General features: G+C 40.3%; 1 protein-coding gene and 1 long non-coding RNA gene across 2 annotated transcripts in view; one reads left to right on the forward strand and one right to left on the reverse strand.

Moving 5' to 3' along the window:
* Window positions 1–300: 300 nt before the first annotated feature.
* Window positions 301–11047, reverse strand: MAL2 (mal, T cell differentiation protein 2). Its single transcript, XM_064646130.1, has 4 exons — window positions 10825–11047; window positions 8508–8678; window positions 4456–4614; window positions 301–2194 (listed from the first exon to the last, which is right to left on the reverse strand). Exons 1-4 carry the CDS (start codon window positions 10957–10959, stop codon window positions 2114–2116), a joined length of 546 nt encoding a protein of 181 aa, XP_064502200.1. The 5' UTR covers window positions 10960–11047; the 3' UTR covers window positions 301–2113.
* LOC135409949 (uncharacterized) overlaps window positions 10424–15606 on the forward strand; it is an 80076-nt gene continuing 74893 nt past the window's right edge. The window contains exons 1-2 of the long non-coding RNA XR_010428452.1: window positions 10424–10689; window positions 15362–15481. This is a non-coding gene — a long non-coding RNA (uncharacterized LOC135409949). The remainder of the gene's footprint in view (window positions 10690–15361; window positions 15482–15606) is intronic.

Genomic DNA, 15606 nt, shown 5'->3' on the forward strand with positions numbered 1-15606 from the left:
GGTGAGCAGTGCTCAGCCAGGTTGCAGGATACAGAAGAAACCACACCAAAGATCAGCATCCATCTGAAATGTTGTTGCAGCCGGCCTTACTATTCTCACTAATATTCATGCAGTGTCACATGCCAAAACAGCTGTGAAACTATATATATACATATATATATATATGAAACCAGCCCAATGCAATTGTGCCTTCTCAAGAAATCTTAGCCTTAATTTTGTATGTCTAGCGTCAGCAAGTCAAAGTTGCAAGGTAGTTTTTTTGACTTTCCAAAGACAAAATTATTAACCAGACTACTGCCATAAATATATTAAGTAACTTTAATGCTGCTTAGCATAAGTCTTTGTTATATACTTTCATCCATATACTCCAGTGTAAAGGTATTTTTTACAATATGAAGTATTTTTAAAAGTATATGGCTCTAGATAAAATGTTCACAAAAAGTCTCAATGCAATTAGAGAATTAGGAAAAAAAATCAGACAAGAGTACAAAATCTTTGGAAGAAAAAAAGATTCAGAAAACAGATAAAGGAAAACATCCCACTGCAGTAATTCCAGATGACCAAGTGGTTCCATAGTCAGAAGGGCTGCCACTCAGTGCCGTGTCACCCATAAGAACCTATCCTGCGTCAGCAGGGACTGCAGGGCACTGCTGGGGGTGGCTGCCTCTCAGAAATGCTTGTCCCTGACAAGTTTGATAAAGCAACTTCCATGGCAGATACCGTTGTTGGCTCAAGGAGAATGAGTACACCTGGGAATGAAGGAAATCTTGTCTTCCCTTACCCAACCACTGCTGGTCTCTGCAGAATATTCAGGTGCACTGGCAGGATGTAGTGAACAAGTCGTTTTATGAATGACAGGGAGCTTTTATTCTCCCAGGTTATCTATTTGGCACTATTCGCAACAGCAAAAATTATTTGCTAGCAGTATAAAAAAAATTTCACCATCTGCAAAAGTACATGAGTGTCAGGGAGCAGAGCACAATGTTATCGTTTAGTTTTGCTAAATCAATTATCTATATAAAATATTGCATGTCATTATACAACAGGATATTCAAGAAAGGCTCAATTAAACTTCATTCGTGCAAAAAGCAAACTCCATAGTGGGTGGATTGCTTTGCATTCCACTGCTTTCAGTAAGATGTTGCACAGGCATCTGTCCAAATAAAAACACCTTTACAACACTGCAGGTTTAGAATGCAACAAATAACACACTGCAAGAATTGAGGTCAGACATTATTCACCATTTGGTAACGTTCCATTCAAATGATATTGACTCACACAATACCCAACAAATGCAGCACTTTAAGTAACAAAAACAAATCTGTACTCTAAGGAAGTAAAACAGTGCAAATATTCCTGTTAAACAAAAATACACCATGTATATACACACACAACACAAATGCACTGTTTTGTTCTGCGGTATAAATAGATCTGATAAATAGTTCCTAAAACTAATGAACTAATGATTGTCAGTCCCAAGCAGTTTTCATCTAGTATAGAATGTAATAAGCTTCAAGGATCAGATGACCACAGCCAGATATGGCTACAAAAGAGTATCAAAAAATTTCACTGCATGGTTATTTAAAATATATTCTCTGTACATCGAAGTTAATAATACATTTATACTAAGTTGATATCTCAAAGTCAGCTCTGATCATGCAAAGAGCAGCACACAGAACATCCATGACTCTACAAGGAGCCTCCAGGCTGGACCTGTGTGGAGTGCACCATAATGTTGCAAGACACTTAAGGCCCAATCCCAGGACTTAACAAGAGGGAAGCTTTTTATCTGCCTATGCAGTCAACATCTTGGCTTAATTTCCATTTTCTTCCTCTATTGATGTAGCACTAGAGTTCTGCTGTCTGCTAATGACATGTCTGTTTATCCCTGAACTCCCTAACACCATACAATGAGTACACTTAAAATGCATACACAATAAAAGTAAATATTAGAAAGGGAAGAGATGGAAACTTGTTGAGGAAATCCTAATTAAGGGTTATTTGCATTTAAAACAGATTTTAAGCAGAAAAAAAGTCTTTTTGGAATTACAGTAAAACAGACAAGTAGCACTTAATTTGATCTGAAGTGAAACACATGGGTGTCAATCTCTCTTCAACTATTATTTAGTCTCCATCTCCTCAATGCCAGGGCTGTGCTGAAACCGTAACAAACAGCTGTTGCAAAGGCAAAAATCTAGAGAAGAAACAGGGGAAAAAAGAAAAAAGTGAATCACACATTACATTGTTCTACAATTGTTTTTATTCTAAATGAATATATAAACACATATTATTTAAAAGTTATCCCCCTCCCACCAAAACATTTAAGGTAAAGGTAAGTGTGGGATCCTCTGAAGTCTCTTTAGGAACTTCTTTGTTATAACCCCATTTTACTACTACCCTATGTTACTACTTTACACTTGATTGCTTCAGAAGACATTTTGAAATAGAATATTAAATAGAATTCCTGCAAAGTTATGGTACAAAGTAAACATGTATACATACACTGTGTATTTCAGTTTTCTCTTATCTAGACTGATCAAACATTAATCTCATATTTGTTTCCAAGTGAATGTCTTCATCAGCAAACATCTAGGAAGACATCCCTCTAAATAGCAGAGCTCTTTTACTTGCAGAAATACAGAAAGAACTCTAAGTCTGGCCTCCTCGACCAGATATCCAGTCACTAGAACAACTTCCAGAACAACACCAGGAAGTTGCTCTTGCTCAAGAACTGAACTGGACAGATTTGAACTGAAGGTCATGTCACAACGAAACTGAATACATAATAATGGGTTATGTCTCTTTGAAGATACGAATTCAATCATAACAATCTATTCCTTGCTTTGCATACACGTCTTAATTTGACAATTGAAGTTTTGCATAGATGCTACACCATAGAAATACCAGCTGTAAAAAATGAACATATATATTTCTAATCATGGTATATGAAAGTAATTTAAAAAGACAGAATGTTAGCAACCTCATATATTTTTTTTGTCATGTAGCTTACAGGACCATTTTAATGAAGTATTTCAAAGGATTACAAATTTTTTTCTGTGTGTTCTGACTTCCTAAATATACACTTTTGCAAAAAATGCAAAGACACTAAAGACTATAGTTATCTGATTCGCCATTTTCAAGCATCTCTTAATTGAAGATACTAAGGCAAGTTACAGAAGAGTCTCCTCCTCCCCTATCTTGACAGGTATTTGAGGGCTTTGAAGAACTGAATTCTTCCTTAAAAAAGTAGTATGGAAGGAGGAAACAGTCTCTTGGAGTCGCCAGTATCCTGTTGTCAGACAAAATTACTTAAGTGACCATATATTCAGTGGGATCTGAACACACTAAACTAGGATTGAAGAGGTACACTTAAGGGTAGAATTTGAGATACCTGCTTAGTATAAAGATCTCCCTTAGTTCAGACACAGCTATGAGACACCACCTCTGTCCTTGTGCCACATGGCCACACAGATCAGATGTGCTTGTGTGTTACTGGGAGGTGGCTAATGGTGAGGAACTCCGGACTTGGAGACTGACGTGACCACTTCACCTCTTCAAACTATTCATCTGTTTTTATCTTAAGATGAACTGAGGGTGCTTACTATGCAAAATTTATGGTGTACTTTTAAGTTTTAAGGACAACAGATACTCGAGGAGGGTTTGAGAAGCTTAATAAATATATATTGTTCCCTGAGGTATGCAAGACCCTCTGGATGGAACAAAAAATAAGAGCATTAGTTTTAGTACTTTAAGCTAAGCCTACATGGCATACCTCTACTTGCCCCTGAGGAGTCCAGCCAGGGAGAAAACTAGAACCTGGTATATTTTCTGATTCAGCTATGCATGCCCACATAAGCAGATACAGTGATTCAGTGATAATGGAAAAATGCATTCTGAACTTAGGCTATCAAGAAAAGCACTCTAATAATTGCCATAAGAGACAGCATGTCCCTGACACATAACTTTTATGTCTGATTTAATATGTACGTATGTGGAGCTTCACAAAGATCTAGCCCAAGTTTTATTTCTCCATGGCATATTCAGGACTATCTAAATGGTATAAAAAAAAAGGCAACTGAAAATTTGATCACAGGCGTGAAATTCGTATGTCATTCTTTGATAAAGCCTCAGTTGTTATTTTTTCTTCAAATAACCAACACCATTTTTACACATTACCTTGTCTAAAAATTACAAACTGTAGTGATCATGTACTTAAAACACTATGGTGAAGAGTAGCAACTCTACACTGCAGTGAAGAGTAGATATCCCATTAGCTTAGACCAATAGTTTTCGCACGTTGCTGTTAGACGCTATTTGCTGCTCTCAAAGACAATCATTTCTCCCACAGCTCCTCTTTCTATTCGATCTTGGTGTTAAGTTCCCAGGTTGAATGGCTGGCTACAAGGACTTACAACAGATTTCTGTTCCCCTGATACAAATACACAAAATACATACCGAAGCTGCTATGCTTATGTTATATTCATGACCAGTTAGAATCCTCTCTTGTGCGGTGGAATTGAATTTGCGGGGAAAGTGATGCAGAGATGTAGTTGCTGCTTGGAGTAGAAAAGCTCCAAAATAAAAGACAAAAGTAGCCCCATGGAAAATAAAATCCTAAAAAACAAATAACAGAATCAGTCTGGGCTGCAATCCACATGTAATTCTTCTGTCTCAGTACGAACGAAATCCAACACTGAAACATGAAACGAGCACTGATAACAACAACTTTAGATAAGCTGTGTTAAATCCATGCAGGAGCTTAACCTGAACATGTTTTCACAGCTGCTTGTACTTATAAGCAACTCACTAACATTATTAGTGATAAAGTGCAGCTCTCTCTCTCTCCAAACCTTACATTCTTTCAAATTAAGAGGCACGTGCTCATCTTTATGTCCACATCCTGACCTCTTAGATCACTTTAAAGCTATTGGAGCTTACAGAAGTCTCCCTTCATACAGCTTAGATAAAAAAGAAGGGACATACAGGCCAACTTTATCACATTTCAAGCAGTGCAATATGATCTTGCAGTCCCCCACATCCCTTCTTAGCTATAACCAAAGCTCAAAAAATGCCCCCTCTGTGCTTAAATTTTGCTTCTGTGAATGCCCAGAGACACCTCAGCCTTGACACAGATGAAATTTATTTCCCAACATCAGAATACAAGACCTGAGGCATTTCCTCAACTCACTCTGACTTGACTCTACCCAATAGTCAGTAATCTAAAAGTTCTTCATGACACTGTCTAATAAAATGCCTGAGATTTGAGAGGACAGGTGTTAGGATTTACTTTAAATATGCTTCTCTCCTAGCCCTCTCTATTCCCTCCTCTGTGGTGAATACTAACTGAATGTAAGGTTTAAACATCTCATTTCAGGGTTCTATTACTGACACACAGGAAAAAGGTCTGGTCCTCAAGTATCGTTGCAGGTTCTATTTCAGAGTCCAGTGTTCCAGCAGCAAGATCTAAGACATGTTCCAGTACAGTTTTAAAACATCTAAAATATTCTTCTGACAACTCCTTTTGTTGTTGAGTCTGAAAATTGCACTGACATCTGCACTGCACTCAATTCCTGAGTCCATACAACATGTACTTTGTGCCTATACCTATGCAGGTCTGCAAAAGCCACAGACACAATTTTTAAAATACACACAAGTATATGTATGCTTTTGATGATGCTGATATCCATGATATACAGTCTATCTCCAGCATAATGAATTCTTTATCAACTTTAACTTCATTCAAGTGCAATGGACTACCAGCATGTCAAGAGTGAGAACCCAGGGTACACTATGTGTGCCCAGCACAGCAGCAGTCAGCATTTATATGCACTAGAAATTACTGTGTGACATCCTTACCTAATATCAAAGTGCTGCATTTCCCCATTTAGAAACATGCAGTCTCTTGGCAGAGGTGAGATTTTCTTTTTATTGAAAGCATTTTCTTTTGAAACCCATGACTTGTTCCATATTTGATAGCAGCTAAAGCTACTTATCACACCCTCATCGGTTTTGATAAGTTACAATATAAGCTGCTACTACAGTTCCCCATTCCACTTAGATCAGGACTGACTGCATACAAGAGAGATATTTTCAGAAGACAAACTCTTTCATTTCCCTCATTCTCCTGCCAAACCCTCTAATTTCCTTCTCCTGGAAGCAATGACAGTGAAGCTATGTAGCATCAGTAAGGCTTCACGTTCACATGGTTATGGTTTCTGTGACCAAAAACCCCAAGATCTTATGAGGGAGAGTTTTTTGGTTTTTAGTAATTGTTGGCATGGTGCCTAACTCTCCCTTGCCTCCACACTTGTATAATCATTGGAACCTCATACAAAGTGTTCATAAAATACTAACAGATCTGCATAAGTTAGTTCACATCTAATTTTGCAAATGAGTATGTTGTGAGTCAGGCTGCAAAGGACAGTATTTGTCATACCATCTGGTTTAATACAGTGATGTACAGAGTGATGTGGCTCCATAAGGTCCATCTTTTCCACTGTGTAGCATCTTATTTTTTAATACCTTTATTAGCATTAACGGATATATCCGTTATACTACGTAAGGTATTGCTAAATGCAGAGCTGCATTTACTGTAACAAAAATAGTTCTAGTGTTTCCAGTAATTATTTATTTATTTGCAACAGATGGTAAAAAACCTTGTGAAGTGCCGCTAAAGAGTTTAGTGCCAATAAGTTACTGAACATTTGGGTACCCGAGAATAGTGGTCAAATGATCTATCTAGTCTTATTTTTGTTGACACCTGGAAAGGGCTGGGTTTTAATTACCGAGTTAGAGATAAAATCATTCTTTCTGCATTTATTTAAGATGTTGATTGAGTTATGACAGCTTTTCAGATGAAGCTACAGATACAGCTTTTATACAAGTTTTGTAGCAATTTCCTGACATAGAAAGTTTTCCAGTCATTTATTATATGCAAGGGGACAAAATGAACAGTACAACAAATCACTGCCAGTATCAAGTAGCCAAGGTGTAACACACACACAATTGTCATAAGATGAAATTTGTATAGCATTTTCAATCTATAGAAAGCTCTGTCTTTAGCCAGCAACTCTTAAATAGATGCATGATTGTAAACTGGCAAACAGTTTCAATGAAACCCAGGACACTATTAATTTACTTCAGTTATGCACATGCTCAAGGGCTTTGTTGCATCATAATTTGTGAGGATGTTGCAGCATAAATCCCTGTAAAGGTCTCTGTGATTGTAACTCATTATTAGCCTAATTACTGCCTGTATTGTGCTGGAAAGCTGATGCTGTATGTTTGTGTACTCACAGTGCTAAAGTTTGTTTTTAATAGAATCCAGTCTGTTATCACTGATAGGCTTTGAAGTTATCTGAGCTCCAAACTCATGAAGCTCTATGATTTGCTTTAAAGACCTTTTGTTTTAAGGGATTGTCCATGAATAACCTGAACAGATTCCACAAATGTTGATACTGAAGCATGCAATTCCAGCTGTCATCAAGGAAAGTGTCAACAGGAAAACTAAGCCATACTTTAGTGTTTTAGAGGTTGTAATCCTTTTAGATTTTTTTAAAACTTCCATTCTGATCACAGTTTTGCCATCCCTTTTTACTCACTTCCAGTAATATAAAAGAGTGTGATATCATCTCATGCTCAACTATTTGAGTACTAAAAACTCAAAGTAAAAACAGTTAATTACAAAAAAGGAGCACATAAATTAGCAGTCAATAACCTGAGGTATCCGTATGGTTGACAAAACCAGAGCAAACAACTTCCCTTTTTTAATAGGAAGGTACAGTCTGTGAGAACTGCTGGCACAAGCCACAACAATCGATTACAGCAAGAATCAGGTTTTGTCTTCACAATGAGGAAAAGTTGAGCAGAGTATAGTTATATCTGTAGTCTCACCAGATGAACGTTAAGTCTCCTAATAAGAAGCTATATCATCCTGCAGGTTATTCTGTCTTTGACCACCTAAGGTCTAACAGCCACTCAGCATTGCTGCCCTAGTTTTAAGGACCTCCTGGGTGCTGAAGTCCAATCTGTGGAATCTCAGACAATCCCATCACACAGAATGTTCACAAATGCATCCCTTCCTTTACAATATTAGATGTATCTTTCTACGTCCCATTATTCACAGGGTGTTACTACCACTTCTTTAATACCAGAAAGTGTTTTCTGATTACCAGTCCACAATAATTTCTGGCCATTTAAACCAATTTGTTGTCATGCCTTGTTAAACTAGTCCTCTTCCTGCTGCTCATGCACTTTATGTGCTCATAGAGGACAAGTATATTCCTTCAGTTTTGAAAGCTCCTTCAACCTCCATCATAAAACAGGTCCTGTATTTCCTCTGTCATCTTTGTAACCCTATTCTTTTTCCAGTTTTGAATTCCTCCGTTTTGAAGAACTTTCCACTGATACAGAAGGCCAGTCATTAAGACTTTGGATCAGCACTTCTCATTAGATCATTATCAGTTTATAAAACAAAAGGAACCCTTAAATAAAGAAAAAAATCTTACCGCCTGGTTCCAGTTGACAGCAATTCTATTTGCATAGCCGAAGAGGAACACAGAGAGGAACACAATGGACAGGAACCATGCAGTCACTGCTACAAACATGACCCATCCCTGCAGCAGTGGCAGTGGAACTTGGGTAGAAGCGACCAAAATCCAGACTATTGTTCCAAAAAGCTGCAAGGGAAGGAATACACAGAATGAACTGAGAGATAACTTTTATTCAGTCCTTTCTGCCTAAGAACTGATATCACACATTACACATCATCAGATTACTCTTAGGAACCAAGAGGAAACACTTCTGAACTACTCAGAAAGCCAAGTCCTCTTCTCAGAAATGATAGGCACTAAGTGGTGGTAGGACAAAGTCACTCTGAAATTCTTCAAAATTCTTAAAATAGTCTTGAAAATGGGATTTATGAACCCAAGTGACTTGTGTGCTGCTGCTTCTGCTGCAAATTCTACCCTTACTCTCATTTTGAGGAAAATATAAGAAATGTGAAGCAAATCTATCTACATATACTAAAATTGGCATGAGAAGGACGAACTTCAGATTTTGATTCAATCTCACACTACTTAATTTAGTAGTCTTAATCAGATGAGATACAGAAAAGATGAAACTACTTCTCTTTTTCAATGTATTTGTAATAACAAACTGAAAGAGAACACATTAAGCAATAAAGTGAAAGAGAAAACTAGAATACACAATAAGGCATGTTGTAAATTCTGTCGTAAAGATTAGAAAGATATACAGCTTTCCAGAATCATCATAACTTGAGGAAGAATTCAGTACTGCCAATTTTCATTTCAGCATATTGATCACAGCAAATGAGTGAGAGGGACACTGTGCTATGATGGACTGATGGAGAATTTATGTACTCTATGACTTCCCTGGTTTAATCAACTCTTAGTGTAAGGAAGGCTACTATTTCTTCCTGCAAATCCTGCCTCTTAATAAAAAAAGGATAAATGGAGTGAATCACAATTGTCACCTGAAGTATGTTCATTTATTACAGAAAGATTTAACTGCATAATCCAACCTGCTGAATAGTGACAACCACAATCAATTTCCAAGCAAGTTACTTCTCTCCTGTTTAAATTCTACAGATTTACAACCAGGAAGTCAGAGGTTACATTTTCAGATTCAGAGAACTCCCTTTTGTATCAAGGTTGGATGAGAGATACCTTTTAAATAATGTCTGCTATAAAATTATTGGTTCCTCTCTCATGTTACTTTACAGCAGCACATATGTAAAGATGCATTGTAAGTCCCAGTTCAAAGCTCCCAAGGGTTTATGTATTAGCATTCAAGTTGTTCTCTAGGGTTCCTTTTTTAGCTGCTGTGAAGAACCAAACTTTCTCTAGTTTCACAAAACTGCAGGTGCAAGTCTGTTACTCAGTGAGCAGATAGTGATGGGCAGTTAGGAAGCAGAAGGGATATCAGAAAGTGTCTGTTAAACAAAAAAAACTGAGTCACGTGAAATGTTTTCAGTATTTTGAATGTGCAAACTTGCAGGGTTCTTTAAAAATAAATTTAGAAATGTACTGTAGAGACTGCTAATCTCAGCACTCACTATTGTGTTATTTCACACCACACCTGTCCACTTCAGCTCAGCTGTCAGATATACAATAGGTGGGCCAACCTAATTAACCTTTTGTTCCTACTGACTCAGGGCCTGATTTAGTGCCTGGACTTGTGTTTTGAGCTCCTTGCTCAGGCGGAGTTTTATAGCTTGTGGGGCGGGACCCAGCTCACAAGCAGCATTCTGCTCTGACCCCGAGAAAAAAAAAAAAAAGTTAATAAAATCAGTTCTACCGCGGTTTTTTTTTTTCCCTCTTACTTATCAGTACAAGGGCACTGCAGAGCCTCATACACGGCCTTAGCTCAAAGGTCTCAGCCCCGTGTACACCAGCGAGGACTTACACATACATGACACTAAACACACTTGTAGGAGTCTGCACAGGACCAGTAACGCACGCGCGCAGGAAAAACCCGGTGTAACTCCACGGTGCGATTTTGGGTCTAGGTCACTGAGTGGCTTAAAGTCCTCGACAGCTCAAACAACCCCGCGAAAACCATCTCGGCGGGGCCGAGGTGAGCGGACCCTCTGAGGCCGGGTCCCGCTGCCCCCCCGGCCCGGCCCGGCCCGGCCCGGCCCCCGCACCTGCCCCGCTCACAAAATGGCAGGTGAGGAGCGCGGGCGGCGCGGAGCCGCTGCTCGGCCGCCCCGGGGAACGGGGGGGCCGCGGGCGCGGAGGGCAGGGAAGAGCGCGGGAAGGCGGTGGCCACTTCCCCCCTCCCCGAACTCCCCCGTGCACTCACGATCTCCAGGAAGATGACGGCTCCCGAGAAGGTGCGCAGGATCTCCAGGCCGGAGGGCAGCGTGACCCGGGCAGGCGGGAAGTAGGGAGAGGGGTTGGGAGGCGGCGGCATGGACGAGGCTGCCCTGGGCAACATGCTGCCGCGGCGGCGGGTGCGGTGCCGAGCGCGGCGGGGCCGCCCGAGCCGTGGCCAGGTGGGCGAGGGGGCGGGGGCAGGTGAGGGCGGGTCGGTCCGCGCCTCCTCCCGCCCCCCGCCCGCCCCGGGCCGGCACCGCCCCGCCTCGCCCGGGGCTGGGAGGGCGGCCCCGCCGTGCCGGGCACCCGACCTGGGGCTGGGCCGTGCCCGACCGGTGCTTGTGCGGCTTCCCCGGGAGCGCAGCGCTCCGCATTCATAAGTCCTGAATCAGTCCGTGATTTCCTAATGCCGGCTTGCAAAAGGTTGTTATTTACCTTCTGGTTACAGATATTTGGGGCTTCGAAACTACGAGGTGGCACTTTTTTTTTTTTTTTTTAAAGGAACCTTTAGAAAGGAACATTGCTCATTCAAAATACTGAAAACATTTCGTGTGTATCTTCTTTTCGTTCAGACTGGCTCAACTATGCACAGTTGCTTAAAAGTAATAGAAAATGTTTGTTTGTAAAAGTTTTGGGTAGGGAAGGGTCTAGAAAGGCACACGTTCCCCAGACCACTTATAATGCATTTTTTCTTATGTTTCTTTGTATAAACATCTTCTCTAGATGAAGGATGTGGCACTAAGCAGCAGTTTTGTTATTTCTCCCAGACTGGTTTAGGATTAAGTGTCCTGACTATGGGATGACTGAGCACTGTTTCACCCCAGTGTTAAACTGTGCAGTGTTTCTGGGTGTTTATCCACAACACATATAGCTGCGATTTTACAGATTACATTTTAAGAAGGTTTCATGCAAGTGTAGCAGCAGCTCTAGAAGTTGAGCTAGCTCGGGTGTTAGGACTATATTCCTTTATGTTTAGATGCATGATGTTTCTGGGATGTGCCTTTGTCATGACAAGAAATGCCACAGCCTGAATGCCTGTCTTCCCCACCCCAATCCAAGCTCCAGGTGGAGAGCAGTTGACTCCAGTAAACACGACTCATCCATGCTTCTACCATACCTAGTATATAAATAGGTTTGTGATGCTTTTAAAATGCAGTAAAAGCTGCTTGGCTTTGAAATTGTGGCTTCTAAAGGAGAAAGAAACAACAGTTTGCATTCTTTATTTTACTCTCTTCATCCGCATGCCTGTTGTAGCTGGATGCCTCTTGCACTTAAGTAGGAGATGTGGGATTGAATCCCCATTAGGCTGAGGAAGGCACTGAGCCCAGTCTTCCCTCTTTTCTAAGTGCTTTACCCCATCAGTTACTGAATAAGATAATATTTCTCCTCTAGACCTATTTTAAAAGTGAACCTTGTGTCCCATCCATTTATCTTCAGGAAAGGACTTGGACTCTGGAGGTGTATGCCTACAGGACCTGATTTGGGTGTGTTTTGGAAAGGAATGGGGTTTAGACTTGTGCCTAAGTGATTAGGTGTAGGTGGTTTGTTCTTGGGGTTGCATTCTGAAGACCATATGTCCAAGTAATTTCACAGTCTGGCCCTAAATCTGTTGAGACTGCCCTGCAGAGGGAGAAATCTCAGTGGGCAGAAAGCTGGGTTGATCAGTTTATGATTCAGAAGGAGAACTGTGGTTGTCCTTATCTTATACAAAGGAAGTACAAATAACACTTGGTCATAAACATCTCCAGTGTTATTATCCAGCTGTGCAATTAATCTGTGTGAACTCCAGCAGCACTGGATTTTACTAATGATTACATACCATGTACATTCACTTTTTCTTGCTTATAAATACCATTCCTTTTAGTCTGCACATTCTTTTAAACACTTCTTTTCTAGAATTTTAGTAGGTTTTTACAATAAAGTCTAAATTTCACTGGGAGGTATAGGTATGCTGAGTAGATTTTTGGCAGGGCTTTTCCCTGAAGCATAATCATTTAAATGAAATTGACTGTTTAAAATATTTTTACTGTGTTCAGACAGGATGCACTACAGCACCATAAGGGATTGCTTTTATACTGATTCGTGACCTGTTTGAATCTTTAAAGATCTGGATTCCTTAAGGGATTAGTGTCAGGATTGCATTTTTAAATTTCCATGGCAAAAGCACATGTTTGTGTTGGACTGCTTTTTAATAGCATTTTTATGTAACTAATTGCATCTTGGCATGTTGCAAGGTAAACTAATGATGCTGCTTCAAGTCCACCAGAGTCAACAAGTAGACAGAAGTATATTGATTCACTGTGCCACAGAAGCTCTGTCTATACAACCACAAGGACTAAAAACTGCTCCTAAATGGCTATAACATAAAATCCAAACTCTTTCCCCTTCATGTTGTTATGCTTATGGCAGCCTAACACAAAGTTGGCATTGTCATAGAACTACAAAACCAGTTGCTATCAATTTTAGATTATGCAAAATAATTGATGATTCGAGTTCCACGTACAGTGATGTAATATGTAGATACCTTATATATAGAAATCAAAATATCTGTTTTGGAATACTGTAATTCTCCCTCAAGTGATCAACCATTAGAAAAATGCAGTAAGGATATGAAAATTACTTATACAGCAGTCCTATGCAGCAAAATTCAGGCTACCTTTTGTAATGTGTGGCATGACACTTATCGAAAAGCTGAATATTAGTAAGGATACTAGAATAATAGGTGAAAGTAATGTCAGTGTAAGAATTCATGGTCCTTAACACCTTATCTGAGTATGTTATCAAAAGCACTTCAGGAACAGATGTAATCTCACGTCCCATGTTGCAGTGTGCACAAGGGTGGTCTGCCAAAATGGCCAAAGGGATGAAAAATAAAAAAAAACCAATAAATGAGAGTAGCTCTATTCTCCTATGGCTATGTTTACACACAAACAGATTTCCTCAAGCCAGAGCAGAGCTAAGAAAGTATTAGGATTAGATAGTATTAAGATATGCTTCTTTATTCCAGAAACTTTCTTTTTCTGGAGGAAGTTGCCCCCAAAAGTCATCTGTGTTTCTTTTAGATTTTCAAAGCTGCTCTTTCTTAAGAAAGAACACAGACTCTCTTAATCCCATAATTAGTTACATATCAAAAATAGAAAACCTGAGGCTGATTGTATAAAATGCAGACTGTTTTTTTAATGGATTAATTAATTTAACATGCTCCGTGAAATTGCATGCAGGATTCTGATCTCATACTGGTACAAACTCTGGAGTCATTCCCCTTTAGCCAGTGAAATTAAATAGGCATAAAACTGGTTTGCATAAGATGAGTGATAAGGAAACCCTTTTGCATCATTTGTATAGTGTATTTACTCAGTGGTAACAGAACTTGAGAGTCATGGTTGGACCTATGCATATTATGAATTAGTGTGCAAACACCACTACACTATTGAGGTTTCTTGGGAGGCAGTGCAACAGTTTTTATTTCTAGCAGGCAGGGCCAGGCTTGTGAATGCATGGTGCCCCTTTTTGAATCATTACACTAAGGGAAAAATAATTGTTGAAATCTCTCACTTCATCCAGTTAAACTGAGCTTGGGATGGGTGCTGCAGAGGGCAGGTTAAGATAAATGTGCCACCTGTTTGGCCCACCAGTCCCAGGGATGGCTGGTTACCAAACCAGTCCCTACAGTAGCTTAAAGCAGTCTCACAGCTGCTCCAAGCAGTAATTTCTGGCTGGTTCATAAGCCTGCGGTGGTACTCTGGATATGACCTCTTCCCACAGAAGTGTCTTCTGTACCCACAGCTTTGGGATGAAAGGCATTGACCTGGCTACTTTGGCTCTCTACAGTCTAAGAATGCCCTTTAAAGCTGGGAATCCTTAGCTGGCTGGTTAAGGGCATTTGAGGGTCCCTTCACACAGGCACCACACAGCTGGGAGTCTGGCACTGAGCCAGGGGCCCTCCTTGGTGGAGTAAACTGGTGTTACTGAGAACGGACTGAGGTCTCTGACTGTTCCTGTAACATCATTTCCATGTTCCTAACGTTGCCAGCACCTAATTTGTTTGACTTGATGGCACTGCTGTTCTCTAGCAGTGTAGTTTAAGGTACAGTCAAAGGGCGGATTCTCCTTTAATTTACTTTGAGGAACTCCTTTTAGATGTGTAAGGGTGCAGCAAAGGTAAAAATGCAAAATCTCATTGTAGTAGAGAGGAGGATCCTGAACTGGCATGGTGCAGGAGGCGGGGTGTGTAGAGAGGGACATGGCAGAGCAGAGCAAAGTTACCTAGTGGGAAAATGTCTCCAGAAGTCAATGTGCTGCTCTTGGCATAGGTGACCCAGCAGGAAAAACGTTTTGCGTGGATCATCCCCAGAAGGGAATGTGGAAGTCTCAGAGGTACAAACTGGGAGCATAACATTCTTGCAGATGAGAGATTAGTAAATGACACTGATTGTTTATGATAGAATTGCCCAGGGAAACCAGCAGACGGACTACACAGCAGCAATACTTAATGCTTTGTTTTTTTCCCTGTCCCCCTCCAGCTTCATGATGTAAAAGAGGACCAGTCCAGCCAGTCGCAGAGGAACTCACATACAGCAGCACAGGCAGGAGGATGTGCTAAATGCTGCCAGTGCAGGATGCAGCACAGCACCATGCCATTGGTACTGCTGGTAGCGTGCGTCTCTTCTCACTCTGTCATCACTCAAGGCTTGATCTACTAATCTTTACTCATAATGTGTTGACCTCTGATCTTATCTGTTGTTGCTCAGGAGTATGTATCTATTGT

Source organism: Pseudopipra pipra, chromosome 1 (assembly GCF_036250125.1).
Source record: "Pseudopipra pipra isolate bDixPip1 chromosome 1, bDixPip1.hap1, whole genome shotgun sequence".
Classification (NCBI taxonomy): Eukaryota; Metazoa; Chordata; class Aves; order Passeriformes; family Pipridae; genus Pseudopipra; species Pseudopipra pipra.